The 15,768-nt window shown below is 37.0% G+C and overlaps 1 protein-coding gene across 1 annotated transcript in view; it reads left to right on the top strand.

Moving 5' to 3' along the window:
• The window catches only part of LOC126754464 (uncharacterized), a 213,850-nt gene that overhangs the window by 165,217 nt on the left and 32,865 nt on the right, over positions 1-15,768 (top strand). Inside the window, exons 7-13 of the mRNA XM_050466433.1 lie at positions 1,067-1,217; positions 2,541-2,724; positions 2,789-2,975; positions 3,044-3,179; positions 3,245-3,381; positions 3,450-3,796; positions 3,865-3,928. Coding sequence (XP_050322390.1) covers positions 1,067-1,217; positions 2,541-2,724; positions 2,789-2,975; positions 3,044-3,179; positions 3,245-3,381; positions 3,450-3,796; positions 3,865-3,928 — 1,206 coding nt within the window. The remainder of the gene's footprint in view (positions 1-1,066; positions 1,218-2,540; positions 2,725-2,788; positions 2,976-3,043; positions 3,180-3,244; positions 3,382-3,449; positions 3,797-3,864; positions 3,929-15,768) is intronic.

Raw genomic sequence — 15,768 nt, 5'->3', positions numbered from 1 at the left:
AAAAAGTATTCAGCATAGTTTACATATTTTTGTACACTCGATCACGTAAGCGGTGTCTACGCCAGTAAAGAAGAAGAAGGATAGGATATTAAGGTTGCCACAAAGTTTGAAACACTTCTTCTTCTTTATTGGCGCAGACACCGCTTACGCGGTTATAGCCGAGCTAACAACAGCGCATCAGTCGTTTCTCCTTTTGGCAATGTGGCGCCAATTGGAGATACCAAGCGAAGCCAAGTCCTTTTCCACTTGGTCCTTCCAACGGAGTGCAGGTCTTCCTCTTCCTCTGCTTCCCCCGGCGGGTGCTGCGTCGAATACTTTCATCCATTCGGACGACATGACCTAGCCAGCGTAGCCGCTGTCTCTTAATTCACTGAACTACTATATATCACTGTTGACGTAGAACTCGTACAGCTCATCGTTCCATCGAATGCAATATTCGCCGTTGTCCACCGGCAAAAGACCATAAATCTTCCGCAGAACTATTCTTTCGAAAATTCGCAACATCGACTGTTGTTATCGTCCATGTCTCTGCACCATATAGCGGAACGGAAGTAACGAGTAACTTATACAGTTAGGTCTTTGTTCGTCGAGAGAGGAATTTACTTCTCAATTGTCTACTCAGCCCGAAGTAGCGCCTGTTGGCAAGAGTTATTCTGCGTTGGATTTCGATGCTGACAGTGTTGTTAGTGTTAATACTGGTTCCAAGATAGACAAAATTATCTAGGACACTGACGAGTGCCCACGTTCACTGCCAGACCCATTTCCTTCGCTTCCTAATATCTACCAATCTATTTGTTTTACACCAATGGTTTGTTCGTTTCGCCACTCTCCAAAAGCAGACGATTAAAATGGTATTACCCACTTCATTGCTTCCCGCTTATCGAAAAAATATATGTATACTATATATATTTATATTATATAACAAAGCTATCGTTAATTAAAAGTCAAACTTATCGTGATTTTGGTGATTAAATCAAGTATTAATTAGTTAAAATTTCTGGTGTTTTCTAACAAAAATTAACAGAATTAAAAGCGATTAATTACAACTCGTTTTTTGCTTTTGCAGGACATCGAAAATCAAGTGCAGCCTTATGTCTCACGCATTATATTAGCCAATTCATTGGTTTCCAGTATTATACCCGCAGTACTAGCGCTTTTTATTGGCGCGTGGTCTGATCGTTTCGGACGCCGGCCGGTGCTTTTGATTTCACTTATTGGTAAGTAATTTTTTTGACTTCACTATCATTAGGAATAAATACTTAATTACACATTAAATGTGCTCCCGCCAGTTCGGAGGGTTGTCTGAAGGTATGCGCTCCCAAGTGTTTAAGTTTTGACCTTCCAAAAGCAGGACAGTCAAGAAGGTAATGTTGAGTTCTTTCCACCTCATTTTCTTCCACTCAGCTTCTGCAAATGGCGTCTGGTAATATTACCAACCTTACAGCATGAACGCCAATAGGGCAATGCCTGTTAAAGCTCCAAAACTAGGGAGAGGCTAGCCTTACTGAGGACAATGAGATCACTAGATCATGTACCGATAGTGGCCCAACACTGGCCAAGCTCCCGCAAAGCCCAGCTATCTAGTAGTAGACACAAGAGAATCTGGGATCTCCGACCCGTTCCCATACTACCGATAGCGGTTCTAGGGTGCCTTTCCTTGCTAGCTTATCAGCTTTGCAATTTCCTGCGATTCCGCTTTGGCCCGTCACCCATACCAATCTTATCACAAAGACACTTGATGCTACTGATAGCGAGGTTAGGCACTCCTCGACCAGCCCTGTACGCACCTTAGATGAGTTCAAGTATAGCCGCTCTGCTTCTCTGAAGGTGGCTGCATTCCGGAGCAGATCATCTACTGCTACGTTAATTGCTGCAACTTCGGCTTGAAAGACACTGCAATAGTCAGGAAGTTTGAAGCTTGAGTTGATCCTGACAGTAAATCCATCCACTAACCTTCCCTCTCAAGCTTTGACCCATCCCTAAAGAGTTGTTCAGGGAATCGCCTCAAATCTTAAGTATCATTGTTTGCCTACCTCTAATGAGACAATTTTTCGAAGCGAGTTGATTCAACTTTTTCGGATTTTTGTCTAATGTTTACAAGCTGGATAAGATATATTAAGTTTGCCACTGTTTTTTACACCTAAAAGGAAACGTCAGAGACCCTGAGACCCTGAGACTGAAGCATATTTATAAATAAGCAGGAAGAGTCGATTTAGCCGCGTCCGACTGCTTTTCTTCCGCCTGTCTGTATATGTACATATATTCGAATTAAACCCTAAGTTTTTGAGATATCGAATTGAAATTTTGCTCATTTGTCGGAATGGTTAATATCGGACCACTATAGCATATAGCTGTCATACGATGAACGATCGGAATCAAGTTATCTGCAAGAAATCTTTCGTGTCTATATAAAATGGTTCTTAAGGCTAATAACGTTGTATTTTAAAGAAGCGACGCAAAACTCGGAATAGCAATGCAAGTTCCCGAAAAAATTGTATTTAATGTTTTTTCTCACACTAACCAATGCTCTTTATTTCTAGGTATTTTCCTGGGTTATATTGTCAGCTTTATTTTGGCCATGGTCTCCGCTGAATCTCCCACTAATCCATGGCTGTATGTTATCGCACAAATTCCCGCGGCAGTGACTGGCTCTTCCTGTGCTGTTATGATCGTCTGTTACTGTTATATCGCCGATGTGGCGCCACCACAATTAAAGGGTCTCAAGTGAGTAACCATAATAAGTGATACATAACCTGGTTACCTAACTGAAACTTTTCTCGATATATAGAATGGTCTTGAATGATGCTGCCATCGGTGCTGGTTCCGTCACCGGCACACTGGCGGGCAGTGCACTCTTCGCACACACCAGCATGCAAGTCGTATTTGTCATTTCGGCAGCAGCAATACTGCTAGCCTTCGTATATATCTACCGCGTGAACGAGGAGAGTTTGAAGGTGGCGCACACAACGCTGGGTGTAAGTTACCACGAATGCGACAGTTTCTTTTGCATTTCTAATTGTTTTTTTTGTCGTTTTTCTTGCAGTATAAACTCTGCCAATTCTTCAGCATTAATCATGTGATTGATCTGGTGCGCACCTGCGTTGCCAGACGTGCCAATTACATGCGCACTTTCATCTGGTTCTCCATGATCGCTTTGATCATAACCAATTTCACAACGTGTAAGTATTTTTGAAAGTTTACCGTTATTTCTTATGAATTTTTTAATATTTTTTCCGCATTCTAGCTGGTGAGGGCAACGTATTCTACTTGTTCTTGCGCGCCAAATTCGATGTGACCGTGAGCCAGTACAGTGACTACAATTCGATTAGCGATGCCATACAAATTATCGGTGGCATTATTGCTGTTATTGCATTCAGAAAGGTAAATATATTTAAATTTAGAGCAAAAAATACAACAAATTATACAACAACAACCACTTTTGTTTGCAGTATTTGCGGCTGTCTATCGTCAGCATGGCCATGCTCTCTCTCCTCTCCGCGGTTGGTGAGAGCACAGTGCGTGCCGCCGCGCAGCAGTTCTGGGAAATGTACCTCGCCACGGCGCTGGGCTTCATGTCGGGCATTATTGCACCCATGTTGCTGACAATACTCGCCTTCGTCACGCCCACAAACGAAACCGGCAAGGTGTTCTCCGTCACTACTGCGCTGCAGACAATCACACCGCTCGGCGCATCGCCGCTTTATACGAGTGTTTACGATGCCACACTCTCCTCCTATCCGGGCATGTTCAATATTATCAGCGCGTTGTTGTATTTGCTTAGTTTTGTGCTCGTTACGTAAGTATTTTATATATTTTATCTAATTTGTGTACCTCAATTTACCGTTTTTTTCATATTTTTTGCAGCGTGATATTAATAGTATCGAAACGCAAGGCGATTACCGTTAGTCCTCCAATTCCATCCAGAGTATAATATGCAATGTTAGCATTTATTAGGGTGTGTCGAGATTTTACGAATGTAAATGTACACATAGAATGAACGAGGTATCTACTCTCTAGTATTATAAAACATTGGTTGCCTTCAAGCCTTGCTGTAGTTTGTAGAATGTGTTCATAAGCTCTAGTTGTTGTTAATTTATAATATTTTTGTATGTATTTATTTAAGTATAATAGCCAAACATATTGGTAAATTCATATACAAATATTTTTATACATGTATATTTCGACATTGTATAGTATTTCACTGAAAGATTTTTGAATTTGTCGTGTATTTAAAAAATATACTAAACTTATTCTGTTGTCATGATATTATAAAAATTAATTATAATACTTAGACTTAAAATACCTTAAACGTTTCACAGTCTTTCTTTTATATTTATAGGAATTTAAAAATAAACAAATTTTAAATTAAATCAACTTATTCTAAGAGTAGTCAATGGTCAGATTCGTATCTTTTCAATTTTCTAAGTGCCACAAATCGCAAAAACACGAAAATTATTAAAGAGTAAAGAGAGAGAGGAGTATTACACCAGGTTGTTCAATAAGTTTTGTCGTTTGATAAGAAAAACACAATTTTATGATTCAAAATACACTTTATTATTCAGTATAATCTCCCTGAACATTAATGCACTTGCTCCAACGATCCTCCAATTTGTGGATCCCATCCCTGAAGTGAGAATCCGGAGGGTCTGCAAAATACGCTTCAACAGCCGTTATGACCTCTTCATTTGATGAAAAACGCTTGCCACGCATATATTTTTTGAGTTCTGGAAACAAATGGAAGTCGCTGGGGGCCAAATCTGGTGAAAACAGTGGATGCTGGAACAATTCGAACTTTCATTCATGAATTTTAGCCATTGTCAAAATGCTCTTGTAACACGGTGCATTGTTCTGATGAAAAAGGATTTTTTGCTTCTGCAAACCGGGTCTTTTTTCACGATTTTTTTTCTTCAACTGGGGCCCTATTCTGTATCTCGATTCGAAAGTGTATTCTATTCGAAATTCGGATCTACTTTATAATTATCCGAAAGTTGTACCACCCTGTGCCAGAATAAATACGTACAATTTTCGTTTTTGCTTTCTACAACTCAAAAGCTAACGAATATTTTATTCGATGATCGGCTTGAAAATCCGAAAATCGAGTTACAGAATATGAAAAATCCGAATTCGAGTAAATTGTTTTACGAATCGAGTTACAGAATAGGCCCCCTGGTCCAAAAGGTTGCAATAATATTCAGAATTAATTGTTTTAGCAGTTTGCAAGTAATCCGCGAACACAAATCCTCTCGCATCCAAAAAAAACTGTTGCCATAACCTTCTTGGCCGATTTCCGGACATGAACTCGTTTCGAAGCCGAACAACCAGGTTCACACCTTTCTTTAGCATCTTGTTTTGAGTCAGGATCATAGTGATAGTTCAAAGTCTCATCCATAGTAATGAATCGACGCTCAAAATCCACTTTATCCTTTTTAAAACGCCCCAAATGTTGCTGAGAGTGTCGCATTCGAATGTGCTTTTATTCTATAGTTAGTGAACGCGGCACCCATTGTGCACACAGCTTTCTAAAACCCAAAATTTCACTTAAAATATGGCTCACACTGCCTAATGAGATGTGTAGAGCTTCTAAAACCATCATTATACACTTTTAACATTCGTTCGTGAATTTTTCTACACCTTCCAAAAATAAGAATTTTTTCACTGCACAATATTCAATGTTTTCTATTGTAAAAAAATACTGTGACACGGCGACACTAAATGGATTGTAAACAAAGAATGAATTGACAGATTGAAATGAAACTTCACATACGTTCATATGAAGAGTGTACCAACAAAACAAAAAAAATTTTGGGCTAGTAGCAACGCCCTCTCTTATCGAACGACAAAACTTATTGAACAACCTGGTACTCAGAAAAAACTAGGAAAGATCAAATATGATATTTACGCTGCTTGTATCAGAAAACTGAGCAATATTTTGGATCTATTTATTCAGACACGAAAAAAATGGCGGGAGAACTGAAAGTTGACGAAAAAAAACCAAGAATCTGCGGCCGACAAACAAAACACGAAAATTTCTGCATGAGAGCTTGCGAAGAATTCTGTTGGATACAATCGGCGAAGATTTGAAGACGCACTCTCCTAGAGAAGTATAGGATCGATTTCAACTGAGTTTGCTGCTTCCAGAAAAAGTATGTGCTTTGAAAACCAAAGAAATGGAAAAGCTTATTGACTGCTTGATAGTTAGATTAAAAGGCCTTTTGGATAATGGCAACGTCGTGTGACGTTTGAAGCTCAAAGGTGAACTTGATCACTGGCAGTGCCATTGGGGGCAGAAGCAACAGTCAAAGACAACAAGTTACCGACTACTGCATTGGAAACGTTGAATAACTACGATGTAGACCTACATATATCTCATAATTCATAGTTTTCTTCGCATATTCTGCGCACTTCCTGTGACGAATGCGAGCTCTGAATGTTCTTTTTCGACACCTCGCCGCTTGAAAACGTGGCTGAGGACGCACATGCTTCAAGATAGATTGATCGGCTTGGCGTTGCTGCACACGCATCATGACATTGAAATCACTACAGAAGAAGAAGATTCTCAAAATTTGGCTGACATCGTTTTGTTTTGTGAAGATTTTCTATTCAATACACGAACTGAGTACAGTATTATATTAGGTCTATTAGGAGCTCGTTAGCTAGACCGTGTGCCATCGATCGGCGGGTGGGGTAAGATCTCCCATTTCAGCGTCTCCAAATATGGTTTTTTTTGACCACCTTTCGACTTCATAATCACCATTCTTATTTGCATCTTGGCGACGTGAATGTTCGGTTTTTGCCGTCGACGTGGACGCATAACTTTGACACCATTCGCGACATTTCCTTTCACTTAGGACAGCCTCATCGTACGTATCCGAAAGCATTCGATGAGTCCACCACCATGCCAGTCAGCCGCTCTTTTCTTGAAATTAAAAAAGAAAAGGAAAATGTCACGCAAATGTCGAGAATTCGGTTCAAAAAGTGGCATTTTCAGTTGAGAATAAATTTTGGATGCAAACAGATCTCTACAAATATTTTGTTGGGTTAATGTTGACACAAATGTCCAAGATCGATATAACACGATTTAATCGATTTAATCGACCAGTGCTTGACCTTAGAGACATCTATTGGAAAACGGAGCAAAGTTGTAGACCTAATATATTGGAATAAAGTATGTCACCCGCACGTCTACGATGTATTATTTGTTTTTCAATTTAGTACGATTTGAAGTTTTTCCACCATGATATTAAACCGTGTAAAGACTACTATATTTAATATAATACTCTTCGTGTTTCAAGTAAATATGGGCCGATATATGCAGTATAAAGTCACCCGAAAGCTCGAAAATCTATATATTAAGTATATGGAGGAAACGTTGACCCGATACAATCCATTTTTGACACACAGAGTAATAGGAAAGGATTTTCTCTGCATTTCAATTGAATATCACATATATTGGCCGATATTTTCGGCCAAAAGTGAACTATAGATACTGTGGTCCGCAAATTCGGTTGGATTTATGCAATTTTTGGTTATAAGGTAGAATTCTTTAAAGGAATTATTATCCGCTATATCAATTGCTTCCTGATTTGTGTACCGGAAAGTGAAAGGATTAAATGAAATTTACATTTTCACTGAGACATAGGAATATGAGAAGAATGCCACGTGCTAAATTTAGTCGAAATCGATCAAGCGGGTCCAAAGATATGCGATTTCACAAAAAAAAAGAGGCGGTGTCACGCTCATCGTCCAATTTTCACAGCGGCTTCCATAAAGCCTTCTCATACCATCTCGGGTGTATAATTAAATGTCTCTGGCATATTTAGTTACTGATTTATGGTGCTTCTAGTAGTTTCAAAAATATTTATATGGGGAGTGAGCGGGATTATCATTCGTTTACATCCATTTTAACACCGTCGGTAGGAGTTGTCATAATATTTGCGCTAGGCTCTTATTAATTTGGTTTCCCGAGAGTCAGTGAGCAAATAGGACACATTATTTTTTCAGGCAACGATTAAGGTTTCTAAGTCATCACTCACACAGAGTAGAGTTCAAAGTTTTTGTTTAAATTAAGTACTTAAAAAAATGATTTTATTAAACGATTATCGATATTTTGTGAAAATTCTATGTTTACATCGCTAAACTCTTGATAAGTTTTACGAAAAATATGATTTGTTATGTTTCTTAGCCATCAATTTGTAATATAAGATGAAAAGTTGTGGAAATCATTTTTTATAATTTTTTGTTGGAGTTTAACTGAAGATATCTTTGAATGAGTTGACTCAGCTAAAAAATGTTCTAGACCTTTTTTGTAAATCGTTAAATTTCCTATAAGAATAAGTGTTGATTTCAACTATTTGTTTGTGTACATTTATATATATAAAACATAATTTCCTGTGTTATTTATATGGGATATCGAAAAATATGAGGCACCTCTTAATATTAAAATATTAAGAGCAGGTCTTCCAGAACTTGTTTTTAGTTATGTCGGATGAGATTTCCATGGGATGGAGAAAAAAAAATAAAAATTTTTTTTGGCCAGCTCTAATATATATGTATATATAACCATGTATCTATGTATCTCGATTAGTTTTAGGTGATATATAAAAAAAAACTGCAAAGTATTTAAATAAGAGTTGTGGATTTGTCAAGAGGTCGTCTGACCTTTATGGAAAAACTGGAAATGTAAAGGCCAGCCATGAAGAGGAACAATCACATGTCATCTAAAAAAAGACGATAAGCTAAAAAAAGACTGTTTTAAAAGGCATTATGTAGATATATCTCGTAATACAATAGGGCGCAGACTTCAGAGATCTGGCATCAAACTCAGCAGAACTGTAAACAAACCACCACTTTCAAAAATACACATGGAAAAAAGGTTATATTAGGTGCAAGAAAACACCAAGCGTGATTGATAATTTTTTTTTGTTCAACCCCTTAATACGAAAACGGCAACCATTTAACCACCCCAAAATTTGCATGGTTATGGATGCCTCTCTGTTCATGGATTTGTGGTTTTAAGGTGCTGCACAAGAAATCTGGACTGCGTTACAATGTTAAATTTATATAAAAAAGGGTTTACTGAAGTCAGCTGAAATGCTTTAGGCCAAAAAAAAAAAACAAAGATTAAATAGCGCAAGAGAGCAATGATCCAAAAACATCAAGCAAACAGTTAACGCCAACAAAAGTTTCATTCAGCTAATTCAACATGACTGCAGGTCGCTTTCTGTGGAATAAGTGGACAATTTAGTTGCAAGTTGTCATCAAAGATGTCAGGCTATATACGTAATAGGCAAGTGGGAGATTGGGGCAAGTATTGAATGAACATAATGTTCAGTGGAAAGTAATACCCGAGAGCTGAGACCTAATTGCAACGTAATTGCCAACGGCAGATAAATGTAACCGTCTAATGGCACTACTGCTTTACTGAGGTGTTTTATAAAGAACACCTTAAACCTAAAAGTATGCAAAGAATTTTTACAACTATTGCTCTTAATGGATTAGCTTTTAGGTTTTATAGCTAAATTTCCCATTTACTTGATACCTCCATATAAACCTTTGTATATAGCTTTTAATTAGTAACTATTATATACTAATATACATAGTATGCGGCAGATTTCGAATGTTTTCAGTGGAAAAATATAGTAAACTATATCACTGACAAAACTCTGAACGAATAAACCATAAATGAGGAATACCACCAACAACAACTCATCAAATTGAAGCGAACGATTGTCGAAAAGCACTCAGATTTACGCCTCTCCACCTTATTATCCAGACCTTAAACAAACGATTAAAATAAAAGCAACAAGTAGGGTAGGGCTATGTGCGGGTTCATACATTTTCACACTGTCTGTCGGGGTCTTATAGGCTGTAGTGGCTGTTGTAGCTTTAATGGTTTAGAAGATATGTACATTCTATCCTATTAGACACACAATTGCCCCTTGCTACTGCGATTCCCATTGTCAAACTATAATTTTTTATCATAACTCTTTTTTATTACGAGAATTTACGTTCCGTAAAGAATGTATTTCGCACACTTCGCTCAACTTATGGTCAACATAATCGGCATACCATGACCCATCTTGAGACTCAGCATTCATTATTGGATAATATTCGACCGAATAGATCACGTTCAACACGCAGTGAAGAAAATATAGCAGCCGTACAGCCGAATGTACACGAAGACCGTGGAGAGTAGAATCGGCGCCGTTCGCACCAACTCGGACGGACGTATGGGACGACTTGGCATATTTTATGTCAAGATCTTAAATTGAATACGAACAAAATACACCTTGTGCAAGAACTGAAGCCGAACAAGCTTCCAAGGCGACATCGCTTCGCTCTATGGGTGCTGAAAAGTTCCAAGAAGATCCGAGGGTTTCGAGCCAAATTTTGTTCATCGAAGAGACCTATTTCTGGCTCAATGGGTATGTAAACAAGTAAAATTGCCGCATTTGGGACAAAGAGCAATCTGAAGAGATTCAAGAACTGGCATTTCATCCGGAAAAAACAACGAATTGGTGTGGCGACCGATGGAATCATCGGCCCATATTTCTTTAAATGTGGTGTTGGTGAGAAAGTAACCGTCAATGGCGACCGTTATCACGCCATGATAAACGACTATATGATGTCTGAAAAGCTCGTGATCTCGGCAACATTTGGTTTCAACAAGACGGCGCCACCTTGCACACATCGCATCAGTCAATGGATTTATTGAGAGAACACTTCGGTGAGCAGATAATTTCAAGTTTTGGGCCGGTCGATTGGCCATCAAAATCGTTTGATATCACACCTTTTTTCTTTTTGTTCGCTTATCTTTTTCTGTTGGGATATGTAATATCTAAAGTCTATGCGAACAATCTCGCTTCGATTCAGGCCTTGGACCAAAATATCACACGTGTCATTCGCCAGTTACCAGTCGAAATGCTCGAAAGAGTCATCAGAAATTGGACTCAACGGATGGAACATCTGAAACGTAGCCGCGGCCAACATTTGGAAGAGATAATCTTCAAAAACTAAGTGTCAAAGAATGTGCATTCCGCTTTACATTTGAAGTTTCTTTGTTTTTTCTTTAAAAAAAAGTAGGGAACCTCAAAATAGATCACCCTTTATAAATAATATAGAATATAAAGGTATTTGTAAAATTATTTAAAGTTTAGAATGATGAGGACAAGGCACCCTGCACTTCTGTGGTACAAATATATTATGTAATCATGCACAACAAGGTCTTTGCTCTTCTGTTTCGATCGATTTCTTTATTTAAGCGATGTAAACAACATGCAAACATTGTAATACAAAAGAGGGCGAGATAACAAGAATTAACGTTTGAAACTAAGTATAAGTAACGGCTGAAAAAGACCAGAGCTAGTGGCTGATAAGCCGTTAGAAATGTAGAATTTTTGGCAAACTTTTCTCTCTCTCAGACATGACATTTTACTGTTACAATCTAATTCTAATAATATAACAATCAATTATCACGCTGGAGAGGGCAAGTGCTATCAACACTTGAAGGTTTTTAACTTTTAACAAAAAAATCGCTTATCTCGATACGGAAATGCCAAGCACCAATAGTCAAATAAATATATATACATATACATATGTATGTATGTATATATAACAACAAATTTTTTTTTATTTTTTAGAGAGTATACAAATAATTTGGCTCCGCGAATTCGGCAATGAGTTTCACATATGACTCTTATTTACATTTTTTATCTACATTATCTACAGAAAAATCACATCAATTAACTGTCAATATTAATATGAGTGATATTCCTTAGATATATGGATATATCTTGTGACAAAAAAAATTGTAAATAAAACACAAAATATTAAATTATTCATCAATACTTATTTTGTCGCCTTCAAACTACTCCACATCAGGTGTGTCGCCAAGGATTTTTTAAATGCTCGAAACACTTTTCATAAGCAACTTTTGGGATGGTCTTCAGCTCCCTCAGCGAACTTTTTTTGATCTCTTCGATCGACTGAAAACCGGTTCCATTCCGATGATTGTTGACTTGTTTGCTTGTCAAACTCACAAACCCATGTCTCATCTGCAGTTATAAGGCACTCCTTGAATGTGGGATCGGAATTCGCACGATCGTGCATGTCCAAAGAGACCTCTTTTTGCAAGAGATGTCGAGCTCTCTTACCATCTCTCTAACATTTGCCTAACGATTTTCAAACCCATATTCTTCACTTTTTAAATATTTCCATCAGTTGAAGAGGACGAAGGTCGGAAGGACGAGGCATGTCTTCAACGATCCCTCGACCATCTTTGAAGGCTTTGTATCACTGGTAGATTTGTGTTTTTGATAAAACTGTGTTTATATTATCCACTTCAATAACATTTCCCAAAGACAGTTTTAATATATACCATATATATATACACTTCACTTCCTAATCACTCATACGCCACGGTGGACCCACTAGACAAGTGGTCAACATGCGTGAATAGTTTACAATTGATTTCGCGTTTAATTTCTAGGAACAAACAAAAATAACACACATTTAACAACATATTATTTTATGGAAAGAAACTTCTCTTTTCAGATTTTATCCGATAGACGTCAAGGAGGCTTTTCTGTGTAATACTCCAACATTAATGCCTCTGTACTTTCTCATACGTTCCAAAGTTTTCAGGAAACTTAAATAAATGATTATCCAGTTAGTATACTTTTATGTTCATACTACATCCCAGGTTTTCAAAGTTAATTAAAAGAAGAAAGAGAATTTTTGTAATTTTTGCCTTTCCGATGTCCTAAAAAAATGTACGACAGCAACAAAAGATTTTCATTTTCGTTGCCTCTGAATAACATTTGTAGTTGTGCGTCACCAAAAATACCAGTTTTTAGTTTTTCATTACTTAAAGCGTGCAGCTTTTTTGAAAGATATACAAATTACTATGCAGTTTACTCTAATAAATTAACATTTTGCTTCATCTCATCCCAATTCGATGCTCTATGGAGGTAAAATAATATCTACAATCATGTTTACAGGGCAATTGAAAAGTTCCCGGTACACCATGGCTTTTGAAAGTTTGGGCTAACTAAACCTCAAATTAATTGAATTCTAGTGACGGCAATTATTTCTCAATCTTTCTTGACACAGCGGTTCATATTTGCTCTGCTGTTCCATAAACATATGAAGCATTTAGTGCACCCACTTTATTGTTCTAACAAAAAGTTGACCATTTTTAAATCGACAATCGACAACGAATGAAATTACAAAAAAAAATGTTATTTTTCAATAGGTTATGTCTTAAAAAAACATCGTAAAAAGTTTTCTCGATAAAGTGTTCGAGTTGTTTTTTCTGCAGCATACTTAAGGCTATTGACATACTGACAAATTTCAAATCACTACAATCTCGCATGCCAGTGATGGAGCCTTATTAGAAAAGTATTGTGTTTTTCATTTGGACACTTACATGCAGACAGACATTTATGTATATAATTAATTTCAATAGCTCATTAATGTATTGCACACATTGGTTTTATGTTTACGCTTATCAATAAAATTAATCGGTTGTTATAAGTATTATTAAACGAGTGGCCACACTAAAAATCATAATATTCAAGCTGTCAAGTATTATAAATGAGTCAGCAAAACAAATCTGAGCCCATTTTCAAAAGATAGTTAAAATTAGAAACAATGAAAATTGGGTAATGTAAAGTACCAAATTTATGAATGATGAATGCACATGAACTGCGCAGTTCTTAGTTAGTCATCAACTTAACGAGGATTCTTAGCATTTGAAATAACAATACCAAAATAAAACTTTTCTAAAATTTTGTGATACTCTGAACAGGTAATATACATGCATATATGTACGTATGTATAGTATATGATCAGCGTGATGAACGGAGTCGATTGAGCTATGTTCGCTTGTCTGTCTATATGTATATATGCGAATTAGACCCTCAGTTTTTGAGATATCGATTTGAAATTTTTCACACGACTACCTCTCAACAAGTAACGAAAAGTCAAGTTCAGGTATAAGCGAGGTCTACGCCGAGTTTTCACCCGATTTTATTCATTCTAAGCACATATGTATATGCACCGTTACAAGAAAAACACCAATTTTATCAACATATATTGAGCGATATATGCGGAATAAAGTCACACGGAAGTTCGAAAATCTTTATATTATGTCTAAGAGAAGTAATGACCTGATTCAACCCATTTTTAGCACACAGACATGACATACTATTACCAGGAAAGGATTTTCTCTACCAGATGTAACACACGTATGCCGATTTTTGAAGTCCTAGAAACACTGTAAGGACTTTTTGGGATAGCTTTCAGCGAAATTTGTTTTATCTCTTCGATCGAAAAAACACACGGAGCCAAATGGTGTATACGGTTTTGGTTTCGGCTCGTTTATTTCCCTCCATTACGATGACTGTTGACTTGTTTGCATGTCAAACTTATAAACCCATGTCTCATCGGCAGTTATAATGCTCTCCATGAATGTGGGATCGGAATTCGCACGATCAAGCATGTCCAAAAAGACGTATTTACGGTAGTCTTTTTAGAAAAAAATCAGCTTTATTGGGACGAGTCGAGCAAGAACGCGTTTTATGCCCAAAATATTCAGCAGAATCATTTGAATGGACCCGCGAGTCATCTCTCTATCACTTGCTTGACGATTTTCAAGCACCATATCCTTTACTTTTTTAATATTATCATCAGTAGAAGAGGTCGACGGTTGAAGGCTTTGTCCCACTTGTAGGCTTGTGTTTTTAAACTGAATCACCGTAAGCCTTTTCCAACATTCGCAACGATTTTGCAGGAAATTTGGTTAAAAATACAAAATTTTAGACAAATTCTTTGTCCGATATTTTTATCCTTTGTAAAAATCGCAACGCACTACTGAGGTGTCCCGACATAAGCAGCTGCTGTAAACAAACTGGTTGACAGATCGGGCTCATCATATTTGGCATAGTAATTAAGGACAGTCCTACCAACTTAGCGAAATACATTTTTTTAATATCATTTCCCGGGGAATTTTACAATTAAAATTAGTTTGATTACAATTTCCGGATGTCACTGTAGACCTGTGTAATGATTGAAATAGTTAATTTGAGCTCTGGTTTGGATTGTGGAACGGTGTTTTGAATACTTGAAAGATAATAAAAATTTTTGAACAAGGAGAAAACATTTTTGATAACGTTAAACTTCCCTTTGAGGTTAGAAGACATTATATTAGAAATACAAATAGATGGTGGTTTTGATTTAGATATACTATATATGTACCTATATACATATGTGCGTGTATGATACCCTGCTTTGAATATTATTCGTTATATAGTATGGTAGTTTTTTCACCTAACGGTTGTTTGGAACAAATAAAATTATTCGAAAGATATTATATATAAGAATGTACATATATATTAAATGGTATGTACGATTAGACGAAAAAATTTTCGGTACATAAACCGGTTAGGTCAGGTTAGATAGCTGATCTCTCAGCATTGCGGCGGGATCACACTTAGATTATTATATATACTCATTTATGATGCCAAAAAGAAAAATCTACTGAAGTTGAAAATGAGCTGACGGCAAAAAAAATCTGCTTAGGAGTTTTATTTCTACTTTCGCTATTTCACCTGGATGTCTAAAATAGTGAGATAAGAGGTGTTTTTGCCTTGATGTACTTGATGTAGCAAAAGCCGGACATTCAAGGAAGACGTGTCGAGAGGATTCTATCTCATCTTCTTCCAAACAGCTGATGCAGCTGATAAGATATTGAATCACAATTGATTTCAC

This window comes from Bactrocera neohumeralis, chromosome 4 (assembly GCF_024586455.1).
Source record: "Bactrocera neohumeralis isolate Rockhampton chromosome 4, APGP_CSIRO_Bneo_wtdbg2-racon-allhic-juicebox.fasta_v2, whole genome shotgun sequence".
Classification (NCBI taxonomy): domain Eukaryota; kingdom Metazoa; phylum Arthropoda; class Insecta; order Diptera; family Tephritidae; genus Bactrocera; species Bactrocera neohumeralis.
The sequence above is the reverse complement of the archived record's forward strand: the minus strand, read 5'-3'. Positions and strand labels throughout refer to the sequence as shown.